General features: G+C 33.6%; 1 protein-coding gene across 5 annotated transcripts in view; it reads right to left on the reverse strand.

The window, feature by feature from the left end:
• The window catches only part of SCAF11 (SR-related CTD associated factor 11), a 71383-nt gene that overhangs the window by 14562 nt on the left and 30493 nt on the right, over positions 1-26328 (reverse strand). For 4 of the 5 annotated variants that reach the window (XM_029204343.1, XM_029204342.1, XM_029204340.1 and 1 more), the window contains 4 exons: positions 25027-25184; positions 15251-15328; positions 11978-12078; positions 9996-10057 (listed from right to left, as the gene is read on the reverse strand). In XM_029204343.1, coding sequence (XP_029060176.1) covers positions 9996-10057; positions 11978-12078; positions 15251-15328; positions 25027-25184 — 399 coding nt within the window. Of the gene's footprint in view, positions 1-9995; positions 10058-11977; positions 12079-15250; positions 15329-19441; positions 19611-25026; positions 25185-26328 lie in introns of those variants that run through there. The other variant, XM_029204344.1, reaches the window with a different exon arrangement.

A 26328-nucleotide genomic window follows, 5' to 3' on the forward strand; every position in this document is an offset into this window, starting at 1 on the left:
GAGACCATTTCACAAGTTCATTCTACTAATCTATCCTTTGGACAGCAGTGATACATCTTTTCATTTAATTTTTATCAAAGTAATGCATGTACATACTTTAAGAAGTCAAACAGCATTTCTAGACTTATTAAAAAAAAAAAAACAAAAAACTACAGCAATCCCCACTCCTGATTTCAGCTCCACCAAAGCACTCATCAAATCCTTTAGCTGTTTCCTCTCATATTTCACCTCTTTATTTCTAAATAACATGCTTACTCTACCTTGATTTTTTTGGTTTCAGATATTTTCCAATTTTTTTTTCTATAGAAGATAAAGACTTTTGCTCCTCTACCCTAATGTTCTTTTGATATATCAACATTGGACATAAGCAATATTACATAATTATAACTATACAGACATTCTCGGCTGAACCATGTACTGAATTATGATTACTTTTCTTGCACAACTTCTTGCTTCTCCTAGGGATAATGACTGCTTTGTTTTCTTTTTTCTTTAGTTATATTATCTACCATTAACTTAGCTAACTCTACAACAAAAGTATAAATCTCCTCTTAATACACTCAAATACATCAATTCATCCATCAAGTTTGCTCCCCACTCTCTTGGAAATACTCTGAACGGACTCTCTTGCTCCAATCTGAACGGACAGCTCTCTAAATGCTGCTGTTCAACCGTCATTCTGAGACTATCCTCCATCGTAGTCACGATCCCCTTTTTTCCTGGGTCGAAACTCATTTTATTATTTTTCTCCTTTCTCTGTTTCTTTTAGGAACTCATTTTCTGAACCTCACATTGTTCCTTTGTTTACTTTCTCATTAAGTGACACATACATATCCTCCAGTATAATTATGGGAGAGGATGTGTGAGAATGAATTTTTGAGCTCTTATGTATTTGAGAATGTCCTCATTTTGCCCTAACACTTGACTGATGGTTTGGTAGTGTACAGAATTTTCTAGGTTAGTAATTGTTTTCCCCAGAATTTTCAAGGCAGTGCTCCACTGCTCCATCTGTTGTTGATGACAACATTCTTTTACACATGGTCTATTTTCTCTCTCTAGAAGCTCTTCAAATATTGTTATATGCAGAGTTCTAGGATTTTATAAAGCACTTAGTATAGTTCCTTCCTCATTTACTAGGTATTAGGTTAATTATCTGGATACTCATACTCTACTATTCTGGGAAATTTTCTTTTGTTGTATTTTTCTTGATAAATTTCTCCCTTTTATTTTTCCTTTCTGGAATTTTAGTACTCAGTACCGGAACCTCATGAACTAATACCCTACCACCTCTTTGACTTCTGTTCCACTTTCTGAGGTTTCTAAGCTCATCTTCCACTTCTGTTCAATATTTTAAACTTCTACTGTAATATTCTAAATTTCCAAAGGTTTTCTTTTTTTAGTCTTTTCTTGTCTCACTGATGAAATATCCCTTCTCTTATCTCTGAGGATATTAATTTTCAAGTAGTTCCCTGTTTCCCAGCACTGGGTTTCTATCAGGTTCCTTTCCTTTGTCTCTTTATTGATCTCTATTATATTGGAGGTTCCCTCAAATCTCTGGTGATCCTTGATTGTTTGCGGGACACTAAAATACTGATTGAAGATGATGTGGATGGGTGGTCAGCGCCTTTCAATGCCTTTCACTGTAAGGTGATCAAGCACAGACCTGGCTGCTTCATTCAGAGACACCCAAATGGCAGTATCTCCAAGTCTTTTAGGCAAGACAGTATCCTGGAAGATACCTTCTATCTCCCACTTTGGGAACAAGCAAGATTGCAAGTGCTTTGGGAAATGATCATGGGTAGGGAACTAGAGGCCTCAACATCTGACTTAATTTCCTTTTCTTTACTGTTGTTTCCTCTACCCCCATGTGTGCTACGGTTTAATCTGGTTCAACCACTCATTCTAGAGAGTAAGCCTCCAGTCTTTGCCTGCATAGACTCCTTCCCCTACACTGGCCAGAAATGTGCAGGATAAACTTCTCCTTTAAAAAATTTAACCAATTCTGTTTTTCAGCACAACTGCATATACCTGCTTTCAGAGAGAACAGAGGCCCCCAGACCCAAGACTAAGGTTCTATGGTACGTGAACTGATTTGATTCTTAACCCCACTCTCTCCATGAAAGGTTTGGGCTTCAGCTTTCTGCTAAGACAGTTTACCATTCACCTCAAACAACCATTTTCAAGCTTCTATTTTATGGACATCTCTTATCTGCTGTCCCTTCTCTCTAGTTCTCTTATCTTTCTGGCTTTAAATTTTAATTTTCTTTTCATTCCTTTATGGTCATTTCCATAGGGTTCTAGGAGGGATAAGAGAATTAAACAGGTGCTCAATCTGTTATGCTTAACCGGAAGCTTATCTCATTCTTTTGAATTCAGTATATCCCAAAAGATGTTTCATGACAACATCTTTTTCTACAATACGAACCAGTATAACAAAGGCTCTGAGCTTAGAGCCTAGTACTTGGCAGGCACCCAATTAAAAACTTCGAAAAACTTGAAAAAATTAAAGACACTAAACCGCATTGCTTCTGAAATCTAGCCAAGCAATCATAAAAAGACAGATAATATTTTCTCAAGAAGTTCTTTCATAAAAATAAATTTAAATTATCCTTTGGGCACCATGGTTCCTGCTCAGTCTAACTAGGTAAATACATAAAAATGTTCTTAATTTGCACAACTTCCCACTAACTCTACCTTCACCTTAACTTTCATCTTAGTTCCTTGCTCAGTCATCAAATGCCTACATTTAAGAGTCCAAGGTTGCTTCTCTTTTGCATGATAGGTTCATTATTGCCTCTAAACTTTGAGACAATTACAAGTAACTTTACAGATTCTCTTGGTCTTCTAATGAGGCAGTTTGTTAATAAATGATATCTAAGAAATGTCAATGTGAAAATTAAAGGTTAAAACCCTTAAAGGTTCTATTCCTATAGTTATGACTTATAAACTTGAGCCTGAAAAAAAACAAAAACAAAACCTGTTCTCTATTACATTTCTGAAAGGAAACACAAAATAAAGTTAATTACAAAGTTAATTGGTCCACTAAGTAGGGAGCAGTCTGCTATTTATATCGAGCCATTAGAAAAAGACGATAATTTGAGTTATAAAGCTTGTGGACAGCCACAAAGTGAGAGGCTTAAGATGAGTAATATTAATAATATCATACTTCAGCATTATTCTGCAGTGGTAAGAGGCATTAGACATAAGAGTCAGAAGACTGGATCAAATTCTGTCTGCTCCAACTGTGTGATCTTGGCCAAGATATTCAGCCTTTTAAAATTGTTTTAAAATTTATAATTATGAACAATTTTGAACATTCCATAAAGTACAAAAAATGACACCTACAGGGCAGATTTAACTGTTAACATTTAGTTATTTTACTTTTATATTAATCTTTGTTTCAGTCTCTTTGCCTTCAAGAGAAAACTACTTTCCTAAAATTGTCTTTTATTTTCACGCATCTTTTTATTACTAAAGCTTTCTGAAGTTTGTTTGCTGTCTGTTACAGGCATAGATCAGTTACCTTTTATCATCAGGTAGCTACAGCCAAGGACAATCAAATACTAAGTACTTAATTACCATTACCACTTTGTATGATACCCTGGAAAATGCCATACAGAAAACACAACTATTCACAACTTAAAATCTTTCTAGAAAAAAAAAGCCACAAAACAAGCTAATATACTTTATTTCATTGAAGTTAACGTAAGAACTTGAATTATTTTATGCACCACTATCAGGGGAAAATGGCCAATTAAATTCTCATAGTACATTTTTTTTAATTACAGAAAATTTCAAAAAAACACAAAATAGAGCAAATAGCATAATGAAACTCCATTATACCCATATCCCTGCCTCCACAATTATTAATTCACATCCACTGTTAATTTATCTACTACCTTCTCAAGTCATTTTGAAACAAATTCTAGACATCATATCATTTTAATGCACAACTATTTCAGTAAATAACTCTAAAATATAAGTGTTCTTTGGGGAAAAAAATAACATTAATACTATTATTACAAGTAAACAAAAAACTTCCAATAACTCCTTAATACCAAACACCTGAAGTTCAATTTTCCCCAACTGTCCTTAAAGTTTTATGTATATATATTTTACTTTCTTTTTACAACATGTCACAATAAGGATCCAAATAATCCAACTGTGACTAGTTGAATCTTTCTTTTGTCTCTTTTAATCTACAGGTTCCCTCTCCCACTTTTAAACTCCTTGGAACTTTTTGACAGAAGAAACCAGGTCATTTGTCTATGGTCTACATTTTGTTGACTGCATCTCCTTGTCACTTAACACGCATCTCTGTCTCTTGTATGTCTTATAAATTAGTAGTTAGATTTCTTAATCAGAAATGAGAGGCCCGCGTACCGCAAAAAAAAATTTAAAATAATAAATAAATAAATAAACTTTCCTTTACTACCTGTTCAATTACCTTGATGTAGTTTATATACAAAAGGCAAGGTAGATGCTTGTATCTTTCCTTTCATATATTGGTTTTAAAAATGAGTTAACTTCCTAGCATCCTCTAAAATAGACCAATTTGTGTTTGTTTACTTATAAGGTAGCATGATGAACTCATGAACTTAAACATATCTGACAGGTTTCAATAACTGTCCTTGACAGTTACTGAAGTTATTATCCTCTTCATGCTCAGATTGTTCCATTTTTGCCTAAAGGGAGCCCAATCTAGTTGATTCTTGAGACTTTTTGTTACAATCCTAGCACTGCTTTGAAAGTTTCCTTGCCTTCTGTTAAGAAAAAAATATTCTAGGCACATCTTATTTATTTACTATCTCAAACCTGGAAACAGTCATTTATTTCAAGGAGGCCTGGTTCTTTTATTAGGAAATGTTATTTGGAGAACACAATCTCTGCATCAGAGTTGGGTCACAGTGATTTCCCATCACTTAGAAATTTTATTTCGGAATTACTGAAAGAGCTGTTTTTGACCACCAAGCTGTTTTGGCCACCAAGTTTGTAATGAATTTTTTACAGCAGCCCTAGGAAACTAATATAGACCTAGGTACAGTTTTTAATTGACTAATAAAAGTGAATATACAGGCATAATAAATTGGTTAAGGCATTCATAAAACTTCTTTACATGCAAAATCCAACTTTTTCTAATTACTTTTCAACCCAAGTTTGTTGATGACCATTTTTCACATGATATCATCCTCTATGCTATCAAGAACAGTGGTGATTTGTGGAGAATACAGTCCATAAATTATGTAATATCTTTGTATGGTGACAGATGGTAAATGGGTTTATCATGGTGATCATTTTGAAATGTATAGAAATATCAAATCATTATGTGTGTACCAGGAACTAACAGTGTTGTAGGTCAATTATACTTCAAAAACAAACAATCAAACAAACTCATAGAAAAAGAGCTCAGACTTGTGGTTACCAGAGATGAAGGTTGAGAGGAGGGGGAATTGATGAAGGTAGTCAAAAGGTGCAGACTTCCAGTTATAGGATAAATAAGTACTAGGGATGTAACATACAACATGATAAATATAATTAACACCATTGTATGTTATACCTCAAAGTTGTTCGAGAGTAAATCCTAAGAGTTCTCATTACAAGGAAACAAATTTTTTTCTATTTCTTTAATGTATCTATATGAGATGATGTTCACTAAACTTACTGTGATAATCATTTCATGATGTATGTAACTCAAAACATTATGCTGTATACCTTAAACTTACACAGTGCTGTATATATCAACTATTATCTCAATAAAGCTGGAAGAAAAATAAAGAACAGTGGTGATTCTTCAGGAAATCCATACAAGAACTAAATCATTGGTGCTGGCCTCTTATATTGGCCTTGCAGTTAAGTATGTACTTAATAGAATTAGCCAACTTATGACTTTCTCGGGAATGCTGGTGCATGTGTCTGATGAATTTCCCCCAATTCTCTCTCAGTTAGAGGTCTAGGGGTTAAGAAAACTCCAGGATTATCTATGGATCTTCTCCCAAGTTTCTGCTATCTATTCTCCAGATTTAATGACAGCACTTTGTATGTTCATACAATCACAGGCAGTGACAACTATGCAGCTGCTTGGTCAACAGTGATCATATGAGACAAATGATAAGATAGAATCCTACTTCAGAGATGTTACAATGGGGGAAAAAAAGGGTTCTCAGAATTGATCAAGTAAGGCATATACTAAACGAGTCATAAAGACAAAAAAGAAACACAGCCTGAGAACAAAGAGACAGCTCCAGAATTTTTCAAACAGATATTTAGCTTCCTATCTTTTTGGAGTAACTTTTACCAAGTTTTCCTAAAATGGTTTCACCACATTGTAATCCAGTGAAAAAAAACCTTTAATGGTATCTTTTTGCATAACATTACTCCTTGTAAGATAATATGCAGAAATTTTAGCTTTATTGCTCAACTCTCTATGACAGCCTCAACCTTCCTTTTCCAGTCTTATTTCTGATCATAGTCTTTATTAACATTTTTGCCCAAACTCAAGAGTGGGGAAAGAAATGATAACTGCAAGAAACCATCAATATGACTTAAGCCCCAAACACTAATTCACATATCAACATGAACCAATTACCATTAAAACAATCTAAAGATGAAAAAACCTTTTGCATATGACATGCAAACATCCATATTTTTTCAGAGCATCTCTACTTGGTTGTAGAGTAAGCATCTTACATGTCCAAAAGAGAAATCTTTATTATACCATCCCAAACATTCTATTGGCCTTCCCCATCTCAGTAACTGGCAACTCCATTTTAACAGTTGTTCAGGCCAGGACTTTAGTCTCACCCTTGACTTCTTTACCTCACATCCAATCCATCAGCAAATCCTTTTAATTTCACCTCTGAAATACAACATTTACAGAATTGAGCCACTTCTCACCACTTCCACTAATATCTTCCTGGCCCAACCCACCATTATCTGTGGCCTGGAACACAGCCACCAAACTAGTCTCTCAGGCCTCCTATGAGGACCTTGCCCTCCTATGAACTATTCTCTCCTTCACAGCCAGAGATCCTTTAATAATATGTCAGTCCATACTATCCCTGAAAATGCTTGCCATTTAGGAGGCGTTAAATGACCTCCCAGCCAATGGCTTAACTCTTCCTCCTCCATCTACGTAATTCAATTGTTCTAGTCATACTGACCTCCATGCTATTCTCTGAACATACCATGATTGCTCCTGTCTCAAGGCTTTTGCACTTGCTCTTCCCTCTCCTGCAACACTCTAGATACATTTATGGCTTGAACCCTTACTTATTCTAGATTGCTGTTCAAATATAATCTAATCCAAGAGGCTTTCCCTGATGCCTTATATAATCACCTCCAGAACGTCATCATCCTTTGTCCCTTTACCCTACTTTATTCTTCTTTGAAGCACATATAACACCTGTCATATTATACATTTATCTCTTTATTGTCCACAAAAGATACTCTGTTAGCAAGCACTTTGTCTCTTTTGTACATTACTACAACCCTAAGAGTCCAGAGCTGCTTCAGAGTCTGTTGAATGAATGAGTTCATCTCAATTCCCTTTTGCTCTCCTAGTACAAACTTCTCATACTGAGTATGTGGTGAGTATGTATTTAGAATTTACACCTGAATAATCTTCATTAAACATGATAACTAAATGTAAGCTATTTCATCAGGTACATAATCTATCTCAATGCTGGAAGAAAAACTGTCTTAGTAAGATGTATTAAACGCCACAAGTAAAAAGCAACATCACAGAAAAAAATCTAAATGGGTAATCAGTAAGTACCCAATACCCTTCAACTCAATCCAGACTTGTTCAGTTAAGACATCTGCTAATAATTACATGATAGGTATTAGTACTCTTGTTCTACCCACTCATAAAGTATAAAGAATATTCTGCCTATCCTAAACCAAACAAATGACTTCAGGCATCTTAACATAAGTAGACATGGCATTAAGTTACAGGCCTTGGATAATGTTAACCTTCTGGCAGGAAATACGTTTTTTAAGAACTATAATTTAAAATTACCTATTCAAAATTTTAAAACTCCCGACAAACAAAAGTCCAGGACCAGACGGCTTCTCAGGTGAATTCTACCAAACACTGAGAGAAGAGTTAATATCTACCCCTCTCAAACTATTCCAAAAAACTGCAGAGGAAGTAACGTTTCCAAGGCCAGCAACCCTAATACCAAACCAGACAAAGATATCACAAAAAAAGAAAATTAAAGGCCAATATCACTGGTGAACATACACCCAAAAATACTCAACAAAATAATGGCAAACCAAATTCAACAGTACAGTAAAACGATCATATATGCCATGATCAAGTGGGATTTATCTCAGGGATGAAAGAATGGTTCCATATCCACAAATCAATCAATGTGATACTCATTAACAAACTGAAGAGTAAAAACCATATAATAATCTCAATAGCTGCAGAAAAGCTTTTAAAAAAAATCAACACCCCTTTATGATAAAAACTCAATAAAGTGGGTATAGAGGGACCACACCTCAACATAATAAAGGCCATATATGACAAACCCACAGCGAACATCACACTCAACGGTGAAATGCTGAAAGCATTTTCCTCTAAGATCAGGAACAAGACAAAGATGCCCACTCTCGCTAGTATTATTCAACATTAATTTTGGAAGTCCTAGCCACAGCAATCAGACAAGAAAAAGAAACAAACAGCATCCAAATTGGAAAGAAAGAAGGAAAACTTTCACTGTTTGCAGATGACATATTATACATAGAAAATCCTAAAGGCGCCACCAAAAATCTACTGGAACTCATCAATGAATTTGGTAAAGTTGCAGGATATAAAATTAATATGCAGAAATCTGTTGCACTTCTCTACCCTAACAACAAACTATCAGAAAGACAAATTAAGAAAACAATCCCATTCAAAATTCCATCAAAAAGAATAAAATACCTAGGAATAAATCTAACTAAGGAGGTAAAAGATCTGTACTTGGAAACCTATAAGACGCTGATGAAAGAAACTGAAGACAACACAAACAGATGGAAAAATATATCATGTTCATGGACTGGAAGAATTAATATTGTTAAAATGACCACATTACCCAAGGCAATCTACAGATTCAATGCAACCTCTATCAAAATACCAATGGCATTTTTCACAGAACCAGAACAAATAATTCCAAAATTTGTATGGAAACACAGAAGACACTGAATAGCCAAAACAATCTTGAGAAAGAAGATTAAAGCTAGAGGTATCATATGATCCACCAATTCCATCCCTGGGTATTTATCCAAAGAAAACAAAAACAGTCATTCAAAAAGATATATGCACCTCCATGTTTACTGTAGCATTATTTAAAATAACCAAGAGGGCTTCCCTGGTGGTGCAGTGGTTGAGAGTCCGCCTGCCGATGCGGGGGCCCCGGGTTCATGCCCCAGCCCGGGAAGATCCCACATGCCGCGGAGCGGCTGGCCCGTAAGCTCATTTAGATAAATATATAAGAAATGCTTTATTTCCAAATAAAGTTTCAAATTAAAAGTGTGGCTCAAAGCCAAACCACAACTTCCTCTGGGAACTATGAGTTACCTTCTCACTGTCACAGGCTTCTCTTGTTACTGCTTACAGTTATTGTCCCACAAGGTATTTCATCTCAGTTCCCATAAGGACTTCTGCACTAATGAATGGAGTAGGGCCACGATGTAGGTTGCTAACCAAGTAGTTGGAAAACATCCTTTTCTCCTTTTCCTCCCCAACATATATGCGTGCGCGCGCGCACACACTCACACACTCATTCACTCTCTCCTTCCCTCCTTACAGCTGAGCATGAAAACAAAAAAGGCAGGAAACAGTATAAATGACTCCATGAAAGCAGTTTATGTAAGACTGAATACAGTGTACAGAGCTCAGCAGAGTTCTGTGCATGACTATTTTCCAAGCCAAAATATTACTTACAAGAACTCTGGCACAAGCATTAAAGTAAGAAACAAAAAAAGGCAGAACACACAAGAAAGTCACTTACTGTATATCATCTTCAAGTCATAAAGTTTTGCACTTAATAGATCTTCTCTTTTGACTTTTTTTCTGTAAACACCAATAAAGAGATGAAATAAGAGAAAACTGTTACTCTGCTCATTTATTTTCAATCCACTGCCCACCAAATTGAAAGTATTATGCACTAAGTTTTAAATTTTAGCAAAGAAAGCATGATTAGTTGGACTCCCCACTTAGCTGCCACTCCAATGACTGCAATGGAGATTCACTAACAAGAAACAAAACACTCTTGCAATCCCTTTCCCTGGAACTGGGAGAAACTATCAGAAAGAGGAGTTTTACAGCTTTAGAAGGGAGAGGCAACACTGAATGGGATATCTTCTAAGTGCAGGAAATGAGGCATATGCCTCATAAACATAAGATTGAATGAGAGGAATTCTAAAAACATCCAAAAGACTCCCAAAATAATGTACGGTAAAAATCTAATAGCTGACAGATTTTCCACCTTGTAAGAAATCATTAAGGGTATGACTTGGTGAGCAAAAGCAAATTATTATTTTGCATTAGTATTTTGCATTACATCCCTATACCATCCCTCTACCACAGTCCTTGAGAAAAAACAGTTAAGCATGTGGACTACCTCAGCTCTGTTAGACCCACCGTATGACCCTATCACAGGTCATACAATGATGAGCACTGCACTCTCAGCACGAGCCAAGAGAACTGGGTAATTCTGAAAAAATGCCTACCTATGACATTGTCACAGCCAAGAATAGGAGATGAATCAATAATGAAGCTAGCAAAAGGTATTTCTTCACTATGCTTGGGAAAAATGTGCTATTTACTATATAACCATAAATGGAAGACTCAAAGCTGACTCAGATATAATTAAAAGAAACTGTAAATAAAATTTGCTCTACTGCAGTTATTAACTGGCTTTATGGGTGGGCTCTTGAACTGAGTGTTCCAGGAATCCCTTAAAATCTAAAAACTTTTGTCTCTAAGTATGTTTTCAGATAGTAGTTGTCTATAGTTTTCTTAGGATTACCAAAAGAAGTCTGTAACTTCCCAGAAGTCTATAACTTCTAAAGAGCTACAGGGTTCTAAATTAGTTGCATGATTCAATAAATCTCAAGGAATATTGTTAACTGTTTTGGTAACTAATATATTTACTCTCTTAAGATATTAGTATTCTGATGAAATGTACTAATGAATCATAGATTTAATTATGACTTTGACAACTTTTGGACAGCTCTAAATATACTTCAGATCAAAAAGGGCTTCAATTTTAAATGTACTGTAAGAAGTTATTTTAAGTATTAATAATAAATGAATCTCCAGTACACTACTAATTCAATTTAATTCAAAAATATGTTACTATCTGTTAAACCTGCATACTAAGTATTTCTAGGCAATTATGTTTTAACAGTAGCAGTTAATGAAACAAATCCAAACGTGTTTAAAAATTTTTTTAAACAATAAACATTTGTTATAGCAGTAGCAAGTGTCTGCTATAACACAGAGAAACAAAATGAGAAAGATAATAAGTAGTTTCAATTACAACTGTCTCATGAAGAATGTTGTACTATATCTTTAGTTACTTTCTACTTTCTGTCCATAAATACTAGAGCAGTTACTCAAAATGTGGGCTGTGCACCAATGCTTATCCATATTTGTTTGTGATATGTACAAAAATGCGTAAGCATTCAGAAAATTTTACAGAAATTTTACACTGTTGTAACTTTTATTGTACAAAAATATCAATCTAAAACAAATTAGGAAAAAACTAATTCATCGAAGATAGAGGTCAAATAAATTATATTCTCAGATTTCAGCTGGTCCTTCCTTAACTTATCAAGGGTGTGCCTTTAAAAGAAGTAATTAAATACATTTAAACCTCACCTCAAATTAAATACAAAAAACCTCATTTTTTTAAGTACTTTTTTTCATTTTACTAGCTATCTTCTGATTCTACACAGTTGGATTCCACTTCTGAAGTTCAGCACTAACCTCATACAGCTTTTAGAATTTTCCTGACAGGACAGCTGTTTCTTAAAAGAGCTTTCATTTTTCTTGTCATTTGTTTCTCTCAACTGTCTTTTTATGTGAACCTGTGAGAAAAAGCAAAATCACCTATTTAGACTGATAATCTGGCATCACAAATGATAACCTACACATTTCCCTTGAAAGGACAAAAAATTAAAGAAACAAAATTATCTGAATGAACGTGCAGCCCAAATACATATGCTTATTAATTCAAGCATGCTAAACTATAAACTTAGTATGTGTGCTAAGCTCTGGGGAAACATAACAGTAAGAGAGGGGCATGTAAATAGATTAAGTGCTCATAACAAACATAAACACAGATCTTTGTATACATGTAGAACTGACTTCGAGGATATCAGAGAAGACTTTAATGAGTAGATGATTTATGAGTTGGTCTTCAAGAATGAGTAGGAATCTGTATAAGGAAAAAATATTCTAAATGGAGGGAACACAGTTATAAGAAACAGTTAAGAAGCCAATGCAGATGGGGAAGAAAAAATTAGCAGGATATGAAGCTGATACAATGTATTAGGACCAGACTGTAAAGGGTCCTGAATAAGAAAATAATTCTATAGGAATCAGAAAACAGAGTTTTTAAAGCATGTGAATGAGATGATCAAATCTGTTTTCTTTGGCAGTGATATGGAGAATGAACCAGTTAAGGGAAACTATAAAAGTCAGGAAAGAAAAAAGTTCTTATAACAGTGTAGATCTATACTGTATGAGACAATAGTCACTAGCCACATACTATTAAGCATGTGAAATGTGGCTGGTTTAAATTGAGATGTACTTGTAAGTGTAAAATATACACTGAATTTCAATGAAAACAACAACAAAAAATAAAATCCTTCAATAATAATTCTTCTAAAATATTACATGTTGAGATAATACACTAGATATGTTGGATTAAATAAATTATAAAAATTCAATTTAACTGTTTCCTTTTGGTCTTTTAATGCGGCTACTAAAAATTTTATATTATAGAGTGGTTTGTGGTATATTTCTATTGGTAGAACAGGTCTAGATGACAGCATGAGGGCCTACAAAGAGGTAATGACGTGGGAACAAATTTAAGACATTGTGCAGAAGGAACAGGCAAAAATAAGAAAAAGAGAAAAAATGGAAAACTCCCAGATGTTTTTGATCTGGGTGACTGGGATTATGGTACCATACAACTGGGGTTAGGGGACGGGGCAGGGAATGAGATGAGTTTGGGGTTTGTTAATATTTAGATTCCTTTGGTATTCTAGATGGAGATGTCCAACAAGTGGTTGAAAATTTAAGCAATTATATATGACCCATTCGAGTTTAATTGTAAAGGGAAAAGGATAATAAAGATTCAAAAGAAGTAAAAGGGCAAAGGAAGATATTAAGAATATATGGATAATACCACACACAGAATTACCGTATGGCCCAGCAATCCCACTACTGGGTATATACCCTGAGAAAACCATAATTCAAAAAGACACATGCACTCCAACGTTCACTGCAGCACTATTTACAATAGGCAGGTCATGGAAGCAACCTAAATGCCCACTGACAGACGAATGGATAAAGAAGATGTGGTACATATATACAATGGAATATTTCTCAGCCATAAAAAGGAACAAAACTGGGTCATTTGTAGAGTCGTGGATGCATCTAGAGACTCATACAGAGTGAAGTACGTCAGAAAGAGAAAAAAAATATCGTGTATTAACGCATACATGTGGAACCTAGAAAAATGGTACAGATGTACCCGTTTGCAGTACAGAAACTGAGACACAGATGCAGAGAACAAACGTAAGGACACCAAGGGGGTGGGTGGGGGGTGGGAGGTGGGGTGTGGTGTGGTGTGGTGTGATGAATTGGGAGATTGGGATTGACAGGTATACACTGATGTGTATAAAATGGATGACTAACATGAAGCTGCTGTATAAAAAAATAAAATTCAAACAAAAAGAAAGAATATATGGATAATATCACACATGATAAGAAATACCTTTTAAGTTTGGCAAAATTAGATTAACACTCCCCCAAACTTTTAACTTAAGTAACACTCAAACCCTATTAAATAAAACATAAATTTTTATTCCAAGCAACAGAACAAAATTCACATGAAGCAACAGAACAAAATTTTACAGAAGAATATCTTTGGAAGCTAGTTCATGCTAAAGAATCTTCAGCAACATAATATATGTAGTCTGGAAAAACAGAACATGTCTTTCAGAGAAGTGTTGCTTTAATTTTGATTATACTATCACACACATATATAACGTTTTATCTTTTCTCCAAGATATATACTAATTTGTATAGATGTCCAGAGTTAACACAATTACAACATGCAGTATCTTTCACATGTCATTTTATTTGAATTGCAATCTCATTTGTACCTTATGTCACTGAGACTTATCTGGAAAAAATATATCAAAACAAATTATAAACACCTACACTGAGAACATCTAACGCTTAAATAGTTTTATGTTGCTTACATGCCCCTTCCTATTCACAAAGATAGCAACCAAAGTGTTGGTGCTACTTGGGAAGTTTGTTTTTCCCATCAATGGCATCATATATGTATATATTGAGTATTCTCATTTTTAACTGTATGCCATTCCTGACTTACTAATGAGAACCTCAAGAAATCTTTCTTACACATTTCACTTTACGTAAATTACTACTTACTCTCTTTTCACTTTTTATTCATTAACTCAGGAATATGTTCCTATCTCTTTCTTCTTCTTTTATTTGTAAGCCAAAATAAATGTGAATACAAATCATAATCATGGCTCTTAATCATAAGTAACATCAGCATGGTATGTGAATCTCAAGAATGTGACGAGGATTAAGCATTACAATAAAATTGTACGTAACGAAAGAAGTCATCTGCCCATGACAACACTGAAACCATGAGAAGTCCCTCTCAAGATCTTCACAAACCCCCTTATTCTTCTCGAATTAAACTCAGTTTCCTTCAAGCACCAGAATTTAAGAACAAAGACACCCTTTTATATTTAATTTTGTTTAATCTTCTCAACATTATGTTTTTCATGAAAACGTAATTTTCAGGTACTCTGGACTTAAGTTTTTGTGGGGGTTTGTCTTTGAATCTAATATTCCATTCAAACATTTTTTCAATGGAAATTAAACACATTAAAGTTGAACAATTCACAAATATACTCAAACTGGAAATTTAAAGCAAAATCATCTCAATTAAGTTTAAAGAGTTTGTTTTACAAAATAAAATCTAAACCTTACCTTAACACAACCTTCCAATGCACTGAATTTACACACCGCCTGAAAAGGTTTCCGGTCAATAGGACATGAAGCCAGTGTCTGAAAAATGATGAACAAATTATAACTTTACGAATGTCTCTTTAAAACAGATCAAAATTAAACTATAACAAACGCATTTACGGTAAGTTTTTCACCAGAAGCGGAAACCATAGAAAAATAATTTTTTCTTCTTTCAAAGATAAAGATGAAATACTTTCCACCTGTATTACTCCACAAAGTAATAAATACCATAATTTTTAAAATTCATTCAAACATTTACTGAGCACCTACTGTATGCTAAATAAGTGGAATACAACGATGATCAGAGATAAGATCTTTGTTATTAAGATAATACCTATTAAGACTTGTTGCACAGTTGAGTACTACAGCTATAATGAAAGGAAAGCTGGGCTGAAATCACTACCTCTCTGATCCAAAGCACTTGAGTAACTCTAAATAAGCTGTGAAAGGAATGGCTTGGACAGGTCCCTTATAGATTTTAATATTCGATGACAATATTTTCCCCCAAAATAATTTTGAATAGGCAGTTGTACCAGCAATAAAAAAAACTGTAGATATGAAGAAAAGCAAGGATTCCTCTGCTGCTCCCTCAGCCATGTAGATGCCCTCTCCGAAAGTAGTTTCTTATGTATCCTTTTAGAGATACCCAATGTTTATGCATAATGTGTATCTTTTAAATATAAAATATAATTCAGATGCTGAACTGAATCTTGTTTTTCTCTTAATTACATATTTTAAATTGGCTCATATTACTATTTCAGAGCTGTCCCATTCTTAACAGCATGGTATGTCATATAGTTTTAATTTACATTTCCTTTTATATGAGTAAGGTTGAAAATATTTCCACATTTAAGGGCTCTTCAAAGTTCCTTTTCTTTAAACTGTCTATTCATGCCTTTTGCCTAACTTTTTTATTAGGTTGGTCTTTTTCAAACTGAATTGTAGGCTTTCTTTATAAATTAAGAAAAATTGTCCTTTGTTCACTCTGTAATTCTAAATCATCTTTATCTTGACATAAATATATTTCCTATACTTTCAAAATTAACATGCATCAACTATAATTGAGTTTCTCTGATAATACTATTAAATGTTTGTACAGGAATAGGCTTATATTATTTAAATAATTTAAGATAAAGTATGTTGTCTACTAGGGTAAAAGCGAAGATTCTGTAGCCTAAGAAGAAAATGCTGAAAGGCGGTATTTTAATACCTATGGTTATAAAAGTAAAACAGGATTCTAGCAATTTAATAGCAATAGTCTAATAGATAATATAATAATGAAGTTTTGATAAATTATCCTATATTCCCTAGTGGAAAAATGTGATATTTGCTTTTCTGGACTTTGGCACATATCAAGATATGCTTACACAAAGCACAAGTACAACAGACTGTGTGTGGCCCTCGATCATATAATACATTTTCACAAAGCTTGTGAGTCACTTTGGAAGCAGCCAAAGTATAAACAGAGTTACTTTTTACTACTCTGCTAAAAAGTGATTTTTCTTTTCTTAAGTAGGTAGGGCTTGATAAAATGCTCTACACCGTATCTGAATTAGGAAATTTGACTTTCCTGACTATATTAAACCAATTCAGACTGGTAGAACCCAGCTCAGCTTACTTCCAAGTACTATGCATTTAGGATGCTAGTACTTTCCCTACAGAAAATTTGACCTTAAAAAGCTTTGCTACAAGTAGCAACAAAGCTGTCCACAGCTTTTTAATAATGCATTACAAATAGCAATTCTAGTTCAAAGAACTCAACATCATAACTACGTGATTGTTGTTTATATTACCATTTACTGCATGAAATTTCTTAGGCTAGAGGTTATATTAACACATTTATAATTCAAAATAATACTTTAAAGTGGAAACTTTCAAATATTTATTTTTACTAAAGTTTCAAAATATATTTGTATTTCTATTTTAAAGGTAAATTTAGATAAAATTCATTAAAAAGATAAAACAGGGACTTCCCTGGGAGTCCAGTGGTTAAGACTTCGCCTTCCAATACAGGGGATATGGGTTTGATCCCTGGTCAGGGAGCTAAGATCCCATATGCCTCGTGGCCATAAAACCAAAACAGAAGCAATACTGTAACAAATTCAATAAAGACTTTAAAAATGGTCCACATTAAAAAAAAATCTTTGAAAAAAAAAGATAAAACAATAATAAAATGTGTTTCCTTCAATGTTTTTTAAAAAATTATTAAGGCATGTGTAAGGGCTCTGGATTTACTGTCTATTTTTATATCTTGTCCTGTGTATAACCTTGAGCAAATTACATAGCCTTCCTTTGTCTCATTTGTGAAAATGGGGATAATAATAATCTGAGGTTTTCACAGTAATTAATGGCATACACTAAGTACTGTGTAAAGTCTTCTAAATATTAATGAGCTTTACAGCACTAACAATAAAAAAGCTTGGTTCACTAACGAAAAGATAACTCACAATATGATGTACATATACATGTGAGAGACTGAATTCTTAGTGAGTTTTCTTGTTGGAATTTTCAAAGTTCATGACATATATGGAAATTAAACTATTCCATTTTTAAATATCTATTTCAAGTTGTAACACGAAGATCCAAAGAAAGCCACTGTGTTAAAGAAATTTATTCTATATCAGATGCACTGAACCTTTCAAAAACTCTGAAATTACACAATCCCATTTTCTTCTTTATTAAATTTCCTCTGTTGACATCAGCTAAATGGCACTCTTCCCTTTCCCATGTTCAAACTGACAAGAGTTTTAACCTGAGCCGTTCCATTTTGATCTGTTACAGGTATTAGGGTTCTGAGTAAGATTTTGGTTTTGTTCTTTTTTCCTTAACTATAATTGTCATGGATTTGTCTAAGGTTTCATGTGGAGAAAGGATTCCACTGCTATTTCAAAAACAAAAAGAAAGAAAACAAATAAAAAATAGTAGTCGGAAAACTACTGCTATCTATTATGATAATCTGTATATACTTACATTTCCTAAAAATAATCTACTTAACCCTAGAAAACAAGTTAACAGATTTTCTTTGGCTCAGGCTTACCGTCAGAAAAATTTCTTAAAAGCAGGTTATCCTCCTCAGATTAAAAAAAAGCATAGGTCAGAAAATAAGCTACCTATAGTAGACAAAATATCTTTGCTATGGCTACTGAGAAATGATGATATCCATTTCTGACCTTAAAACAGTTTAGCAAAGCATTTCAAACGGGAAACAGAAAAGAAATTCAGTTATCCTGAGTTAAGTCTTTACAGCATACCTCAATAAATAGTGACTAAAGAACTTAATGAAAAAGAAATCAAAACAGATTTTTAAAAACTAAATGGATCTTTCATTTTTTGTTAATGTATAACGTAAGAAAAATATAAGGCTACTTTACATTAGCATATTAGCCAAAGTTCAAAAGTTCACTGTCAAAAGCCAAAGTTCACTGTCATCAGTAGGTACTAAAGCATAAAATTATATATCACATGATGATCAAACAGCTTTAATAGGAAAGTAAAAAAAAAAAAAAGGTTTTAAAAAATGGTTTGAAAAAAAAAATGGTTTGCATTGGCCTAATTTTAAAGCATTCCTAAGGAATCTTCATCCTTATAATCCAGCAGATACCCATTCAGAAAATCTCAAAGATATTTTAATCTCACTTTCCAGAGTTTGTGTCACTAAAATAACTAATTTAGTTTTTAAGTTGTGTGGTTTAAAAAATTCACATTTAAAACTAATGTTGAAAAATTTTATCTAATATACTTAATTCTTCTTTAAAATATATTTTTAGTTTTAAAGAAAACTATCCCAAATTTTATTTTCCTTGTATACAACAAAAATAAATACCCTTTGGTTATTCACCATTTTGAGTTCTTATATACAACAAAAATACCCTTCAATTATTCACCTATTTAAATTGACAATAACTTTTATTTCAATAATTTTTCAAGTATCTAATTTAATTAGTTTCATAGTCAAAGTAATCCAATATCATCATTCAACTTTGTGATACAGCTACAAAATTAACAGAATTTGATCACTACTTTACAATGTAATGTGTATTAAAAAACAGAGCATTCATTTTACTGTGAATGCTCTGTACTGAGGTTATATCAGTTAAGGAGGCAATTTCGATAGAAAAAAATAATCTTCCTAATGATTTCAGTAAAACATACCCTAGTATTCTGAAGCGTTGTAAATTCCCAGCTCAGATAAACCCATATTTAAATGTAAGAACAGGAAACCTTCCTTATTTGGGAATTCAGGATTCTTGATTTCTAATATTTCTTGCTTCCTGCTGCTGCTCTATCCTCAATCACAAAGGCTGCCTACCGATAGCCCCTCCTAGAGAGAGAGAAGCAAGTGTTAAAGGTAAGTGCTTAAAGACTAAATCTCAGTACCTATGCTTTAGGTAGGTTTGTCTGTTCATGGGAATCTCTAGAACATTTATCTCTCTTACTAATAAATAGAGCACATTATATAAAACTGCAGTTCAAAATCAAATAAAGATGATTTAGGAATGCATACCATTAGAGGTTGCTGCTTATTTTAAAGCCATTCACTAGGACCTATCCTTTCTTCTTGATGGTCCCAAGATACCTAGTCTGCACCTCTAAAGAAGTGCTCACCTGTAGTCGGCCTACATGTACACTATCACATTTAACCAGTTCTTTCAAGACAGCTTTCAGGAATGTATCCCTACAGGGCAAATGGCTGTCAGTAATAAAATTAACAGCAAGAAAACTTTTTATCCAACTACTCAAAAGGAACTCTTTCATATTCTTAAAAATAAATTACAACAGTTGGGTAGAATTACTTTTAACCTTTCTTTTCTTTTGACATTTAATAGTTAAGACTTTCGTTTTCTAGCATAAAAACAGAAAATCCCATAAACTATCTGTATAAATCACTTTACAAATTCTGACATTTAAAATTAGACTACACAGAAATACACATTAATTTACCCAACTGGTAAAAATAGAATATTAAATGAAAACCTATTACATATATGCTTTAGGTAATGAGCATTCACAATATAAAAATATTCTTTGCTCTACCAAAGGTTTTACCAAAGGATCAATACAGAGTGAAAACAACTAGGAATTTGGAATAATTAGTCACAAATTCAAGTTCTGGAGGAGTCAGAACTAGCAACCTCTCTAATCTACTTTAAGGATGAAGATAGACAGCTCTGAATCACCTATCACACAAGTTGTAATAATTAAATGAATTAATGTATTTGACAATGCTTTATAGATTATAAAGATAAGGACTAACAGTAGCGCTCCACAGGTATGCTTACATTATTGTTCACAAAGAAGTAGAAGTACATAACAGAGAGGTTTGGTTTAGTTCAGGAATAAAGAAAAAATTTACATCTTAGGAAAAACTGTTGGGGAAATCCAGGCAATAAAACTTTGCTGAATTATGTTACCAAACAATAATCTAATCACTAGAATGATGTATAAGTTTCTACTCACTGCATAAGGGAACATCTGTATATAAAACATATCAGTAGCCAAGATGTAAGTCAACGGGTCACATTTTGATTTTTTTTGGTATGTACTATTAATCCAAAAACATACTCCTCACCTGTCTGCATTGAACACTGTTGTCTGACTTCTTCAAGAACCGTACATCACCACAGTAAGACTCTCTTCATTTCTAGTCTCATGAGAGAAAACATACCTTTGCCAACTGTGCAATTTTGATTTCATTAACCTTACTTTCTCAAACTGAAGCTGTCAGCATTTGATATAAATGGAGGACTGGGAGAAATAAGTTGAGGGAGGATAATTTGCTTATAGTAGGAAAGTTAATCACATTAAAAAAATTACTTTAAAAATAAGGGAAATATTTACATTACTTAAAAAAGAATCCCAGTGAATATCAAAAACCTCCTAATCACATATATTGCATGTTCCTCTAAATAGAGTAAAAACTCTTAACCACTTCAAACATGAAATGTCTCCAAGTCCTCAAACTTTAACCCTTTTAAGGGTCAAAACTGTAACCACTTCTTGGCAACCTGCCAAATCCTAAATCTTATTTTCTTAGTGTGTGTGTAGGTTACCCTGTTGTCTACTGAGGATCATAATTATGATTGGCTGTCAATGCTATGGCCATGTGTCAAACTTCCCTAGCCTTCACTTTTCTAATTATCTACTTTAAAATGTGCAAACTCAGACAATCAAGATTAAACTTATGTGTAAACTAAATGCCCTCAATATGTTTAGACTGTATTTTTCCTCACAGTATGGATAAAATAATTAACTTTCTAAGTGGCTGATAAACTTTAGTGTATTGGTTCTATACATATTTCATCAGGTTAAAGGCCTTCTTTAGTTCCAGATTCTCAGTTCTAATACTGATGATTTAAATTAACAAGAACTTCAACTTTCCTAAGTGTCAATTACTGTGTCTTTGTTTAGATCAATATTTCATTTCTACATCATCATTTTTATTTTATAAACCAGCAGGCTTACCATCTGTGAACTTCTTGAAACTAAACACAGAATGGACATGTTTAATTTCAATTTGTTCTAGTGTCCCTAATGGGAGGCAATTAGGCTATGGGTCATGAAGACCACCAGCTTCCATTATTCTGAATCCTTCTGCCCTAGGTAAGTAGATTCTATGAATATCTAGAGACTAAATTCAGTTACTTAATTAGTCCTTAAATGGCTTTTGTTTTAAATAACCAAAGAACCAAAATTTTAGAACTTGAAGAGACTGAAACTGATTGTGACTCTGGATATAGATATTTTAAGAACATGAGAAATTTCAGGAATGTGTCCAAAGTAAATATACTAGACTATTAAATACTTTACTTATTTCTTATGGAGAATTTCTCCAATGATTAAAATATTAAGGTGAAAGTAAATAAATGAGTCCTTCTTGGCTCTTGATACCTATTCTGAATCAAATTTTAATAAACCTTGAGAATAAATCTCAGATAGCTCAACAGAATTTCTGAAAGACACATAAGACTAGGAAGGTGATCCTGAATACATTTTGTACTTTTTTCTTATTATGTAGATTTCCAACCACTGTAAATTTCACTTTTGATTTCTAACTCCCTACTAAAAGTGAACATTAGTAAAATTTAAAACTATGGATCAATTTTTAAAAATTATTTTAATTTCAGGCTCTTGAAGTATTTAGAAACAACTTAAGAGTTCAGGATCGATGCCTTGCATTTCAAATAAACATTAACATAGTAATTTAAATGAAAGAATATAAAAGAAAGCCTTAGCACAAGGCCGGGCCAGTTAGCAGAGTCTGAATACAAATGCTCTTTCCTAATCCTGAAATCCAAAGTAAACTACATGCCTCTTTTTCAAAACAGAAGGAGGCCGAGGAAAATGAGAAGAGAGATCTTAATAACTAATGGCCATGAATAAAAACACTAGTGAATATGAAATCTGCTTCTATTTGTCAAAGCACTGATATACTTCAAAACATATCTAATTTTTATCATACCAATAAAAGATTCAAACTGAAAATTTTGAAGTGATTTTGTTAACCAGTAATCATTTATTAATTATAATGAACATTTTTTTTTTTTTTTTTTTGGCGGTATGCGGGCCTCTCACGTTGTGGCCTCTCCCGTTGCGGAGCCCAGGCTCCGGACGCGCAGGCTCAGCGGCCATGGCTCACAGGCCCAGCCGCTCCGCGCCATGTGGGATCTTACCAGACCGTGGCACGAACCCGTGTCCCCTGCATCGGCAGGCGGACCCTCAACCACTGCGCCACCAGGGGGGCCCTATAATGAACATTTTATTAGTAGATTGTGTTCTTGTTACTGCTCAACTTAATGGTTTATTTAACTGATGTCTGCTATCCCCACTAGGGACAATGAAATAATTCAGAATATTCTGTTTATTCTCTGCTTTCAAGGTTAACTAGTTTTGTTTAAACAATACCTCAACTCCCCCACTGCCCATCACAATTTATGGCAGTACAGCCAATAAGTATTTTCTTTTAGAAGCAATTTGGCTTCAACAAAATGTTTATATCCAAAGGGGTAACACAAAAGAAGAAAAATATTACATGCAAGAAAAGTGCTGATTGCAATACTATGTATGTTAGCAAGTATTTTTAACTTAAAAGTATTCAACAATAGTTAAAAACATGGACAAGTTTAGCACTATCTAGTGGAGTTGAATATGTACATAGTCTACAATCACTTCTAGATACTTACCCTAGAGACACCTGAACTTGTACACCATGATAAAGCTAATGGTTGTATCAAAGATGCATGTAGTGTAATGAAGGATGACGAATCAAGCCTATTTTACACATTCTAATCCTCAGAGAAAAACACATACTCAAATCATGGTTGTTGAACCTCCCAATTATGTGGTCACTGAATGCAATCTCACAAAAAGCACTGCATTGAAGCCTTCTAGCCATCCAGTAATTCTCTATTGGAAGCAAAATCTCCTCTATTTTTAAGATATCTAATCACAAAGCAAACCATGGTGCACTAAATTCAACACAGATGAAATCATTAGTTGGGTGGCAGAGAAAAATATGCATTCTTATTTCATTAGTCAATGTTCCTGCAAACACACAGAGATTTACAATTATATTAAATAATTAAATTAAACTCAAAATATTTTTTCCCAGAATACATTTTCACCTATCCTTAGTCCTTTCTTGCCAAAAACCAGTTTAGACTTTTATCTAGTTAGAACTGTTTCCAAGTATACTATTATTAACTCAATTGGTATAACAAATCTTTTTCTTCCCCCTCCCAGAACTTGGCCATAGAGTCAGTACACAGTTATGCTCTCTTTTTCATACTACTGATGAAATATAAGTTAGACACGGAACTCTGAAAACCCCAGTTATATAACAGACAATTAACTCCAATGTGCATAAGGACAACAAAGAATTTGAATGCAGCTAACGTTAAAAACATTTTTAAGATTTATCTCCTTTACTAATTTTTTCACACTGACAAATTACTAACTCAGAAAATATAGCATGAGCAGTATGATAAATTTTTATTTCACAATTTCTAACAATGGGGCTCATAATGAATATTCAATATACAGTACTGTGATCTACTTGACCCAAAATGAATCAACATAATACATTAAAAGTCCCAAATTTTCCTGTTTCTTAATCATTAACTATCTATGAAGAACCTCAATAATATCTCTAACTTTGAAATTAGTTCAAAATAAATGAAACACAGGAACTAGAAAATGCAGTTGTAAATTTATTTCTGTCTCTTAAGCTATGAGACCTTGGCCAAGTTATAGAACACAAAATCCAAGTTTCCACATCTGTAAAATGGAAATACACTGATATATCTGTTCTGGTTATCCCACAGGCTGATATAAGGAAGAAATTTAATAATCTATGTAAAAATTCTCTGAAAAATATAAAACACAAAGCAGAGAGAAGGTGTTATTATTAGTAGTAAATAGATATAATCACAAGAGGGTCAAGTACACTGAAGATGAATTACTGCATTTCTACCAGAAAAAAATACTTAATCCATTATCCCGTTTTTTTAATGGTATGCATTTAAAATTTTTTAATCATAAAAGAACAAAAAGCTGAATATAAAAAATTTAGAAGGGAATATACTAACAAAATTTGAGCAATACAGAGATGTTTGTCCTAAGTGGAGGAAAACACATTACTGTGAAATAATTTATGAAAGGCAGTATCAAGTCTTTAGACTAGGTGGAATGAAATCATGCTAGGGAACTAAAATACAATAATATTTAATACTTAGACTCACCTCTGCCCATTTAAGAATACAGGTCAAGCAGAAGACATGATTACAGCTTTCTGGAAAACCAATTTCCTTCTCTAACAGGCAACTGAGACATATTGGACATCTATCAGCTTCACTGTACAACAGACCAATGGTAGCAGTATTATCTTTGTTTTCTTCACCTATAAAGTAAAGCAACGATATATGCTTTCAATTTCTCCAGACCAAATGACTTATGTTTGTGGTGGTACGATGGACTAGATACTCTAAAAGGCCCTCCTTCTACAAAGTAATTAGATCTTAGATACACTATAAGAAACAAACTCCTTGAGCACAATAACCCCAACGTTTACTGATTTATAATTTAAGGGAGGAGTGAAAAGAATTTTTCATGAATTAATTTTAAAATAGGTAATAATCACATAGTTCAAATATTTAAAAGTGAAAAAAGGTTATAGTGACAAATCTCCCAAGCAAATCTACTCCCATCCATCTAGTTCCACCCAATGCAACAAATAACAACTGTTGTTTGTTTTGTGTTCTTCCAGAGACAAGATAGAATGCACAGACAAGTAAATCCTAATATATATTCTTTCAAACCTCCTTCTTCACACAAATGCTAGAACACTATACACAGCAGTCTGTGTTTTTTGCTGTTTCAACCTATGGATGGGACATTCACCTGTTTTCAAACTTGGGCTATTACAAACAATGCTGCAATGAAAAACTTTTCATTTCCCATTTTTAATAGTGTATCTACAGAATAAATTCTTAAAAATGGAATTGTTAGACCAACGTGCACATACATTTGTATTATGAATAGATGCTGCCAAATTATACCCCTTAGGGTTTGTACTAATTTAAACACCTACCAGCAATGTAACCAACACACAAGAAGTAAGCAGTGCTGGCTCAAAAGTAAAAGAAACTCCAAGATTCAACATAAAACAAAACAAAAATACAGAAATGGTCAGCTGAAATGTGACCAGTATATGCCAAGCAAATGGAAAAGCTGGCATTGCCCTGGAAACATGTCCATACTAGTGTTCAGATCTGGAGACTAACCTTAGGACCAATCCAGGTAGGGAAACTGATCCTAGGAGATTCCAGTTTTAAGCCAAGACCCTCAAATGGGGTTAAAGTGGTCCCAGCATGGGTTCAGAAAAAAGCAAATACATACAAATCCTCTGAAGGAAAGCATCCCTAATTTAGGCCCTCAGGATTCCACAGATTAAACAGATCAAATATGAGCTCATAATCAAACTTTACCAAACAGAAGAAAATACGCTGCCTTGAGTAAGAATCAGCAGAAACAAGAATGAGTTT

The sequence above is a fragment of the Monodon monoceros genome, unplaced genomic scaffold (assembly GCF_005190385.1).
Source record: "Monodon monoceros isolate NGI ecotype Baffin Bay Population unplaced genomic scaffold, NGI_Narwhal_1 Super_Scaffold_6, whole genome shotgun sequence".
NCBI lineage: Eukaryota > Metazoa > Chordata > Mammalia > Artiodactyla > Monodontidae > Monodon > Monodon monoceros.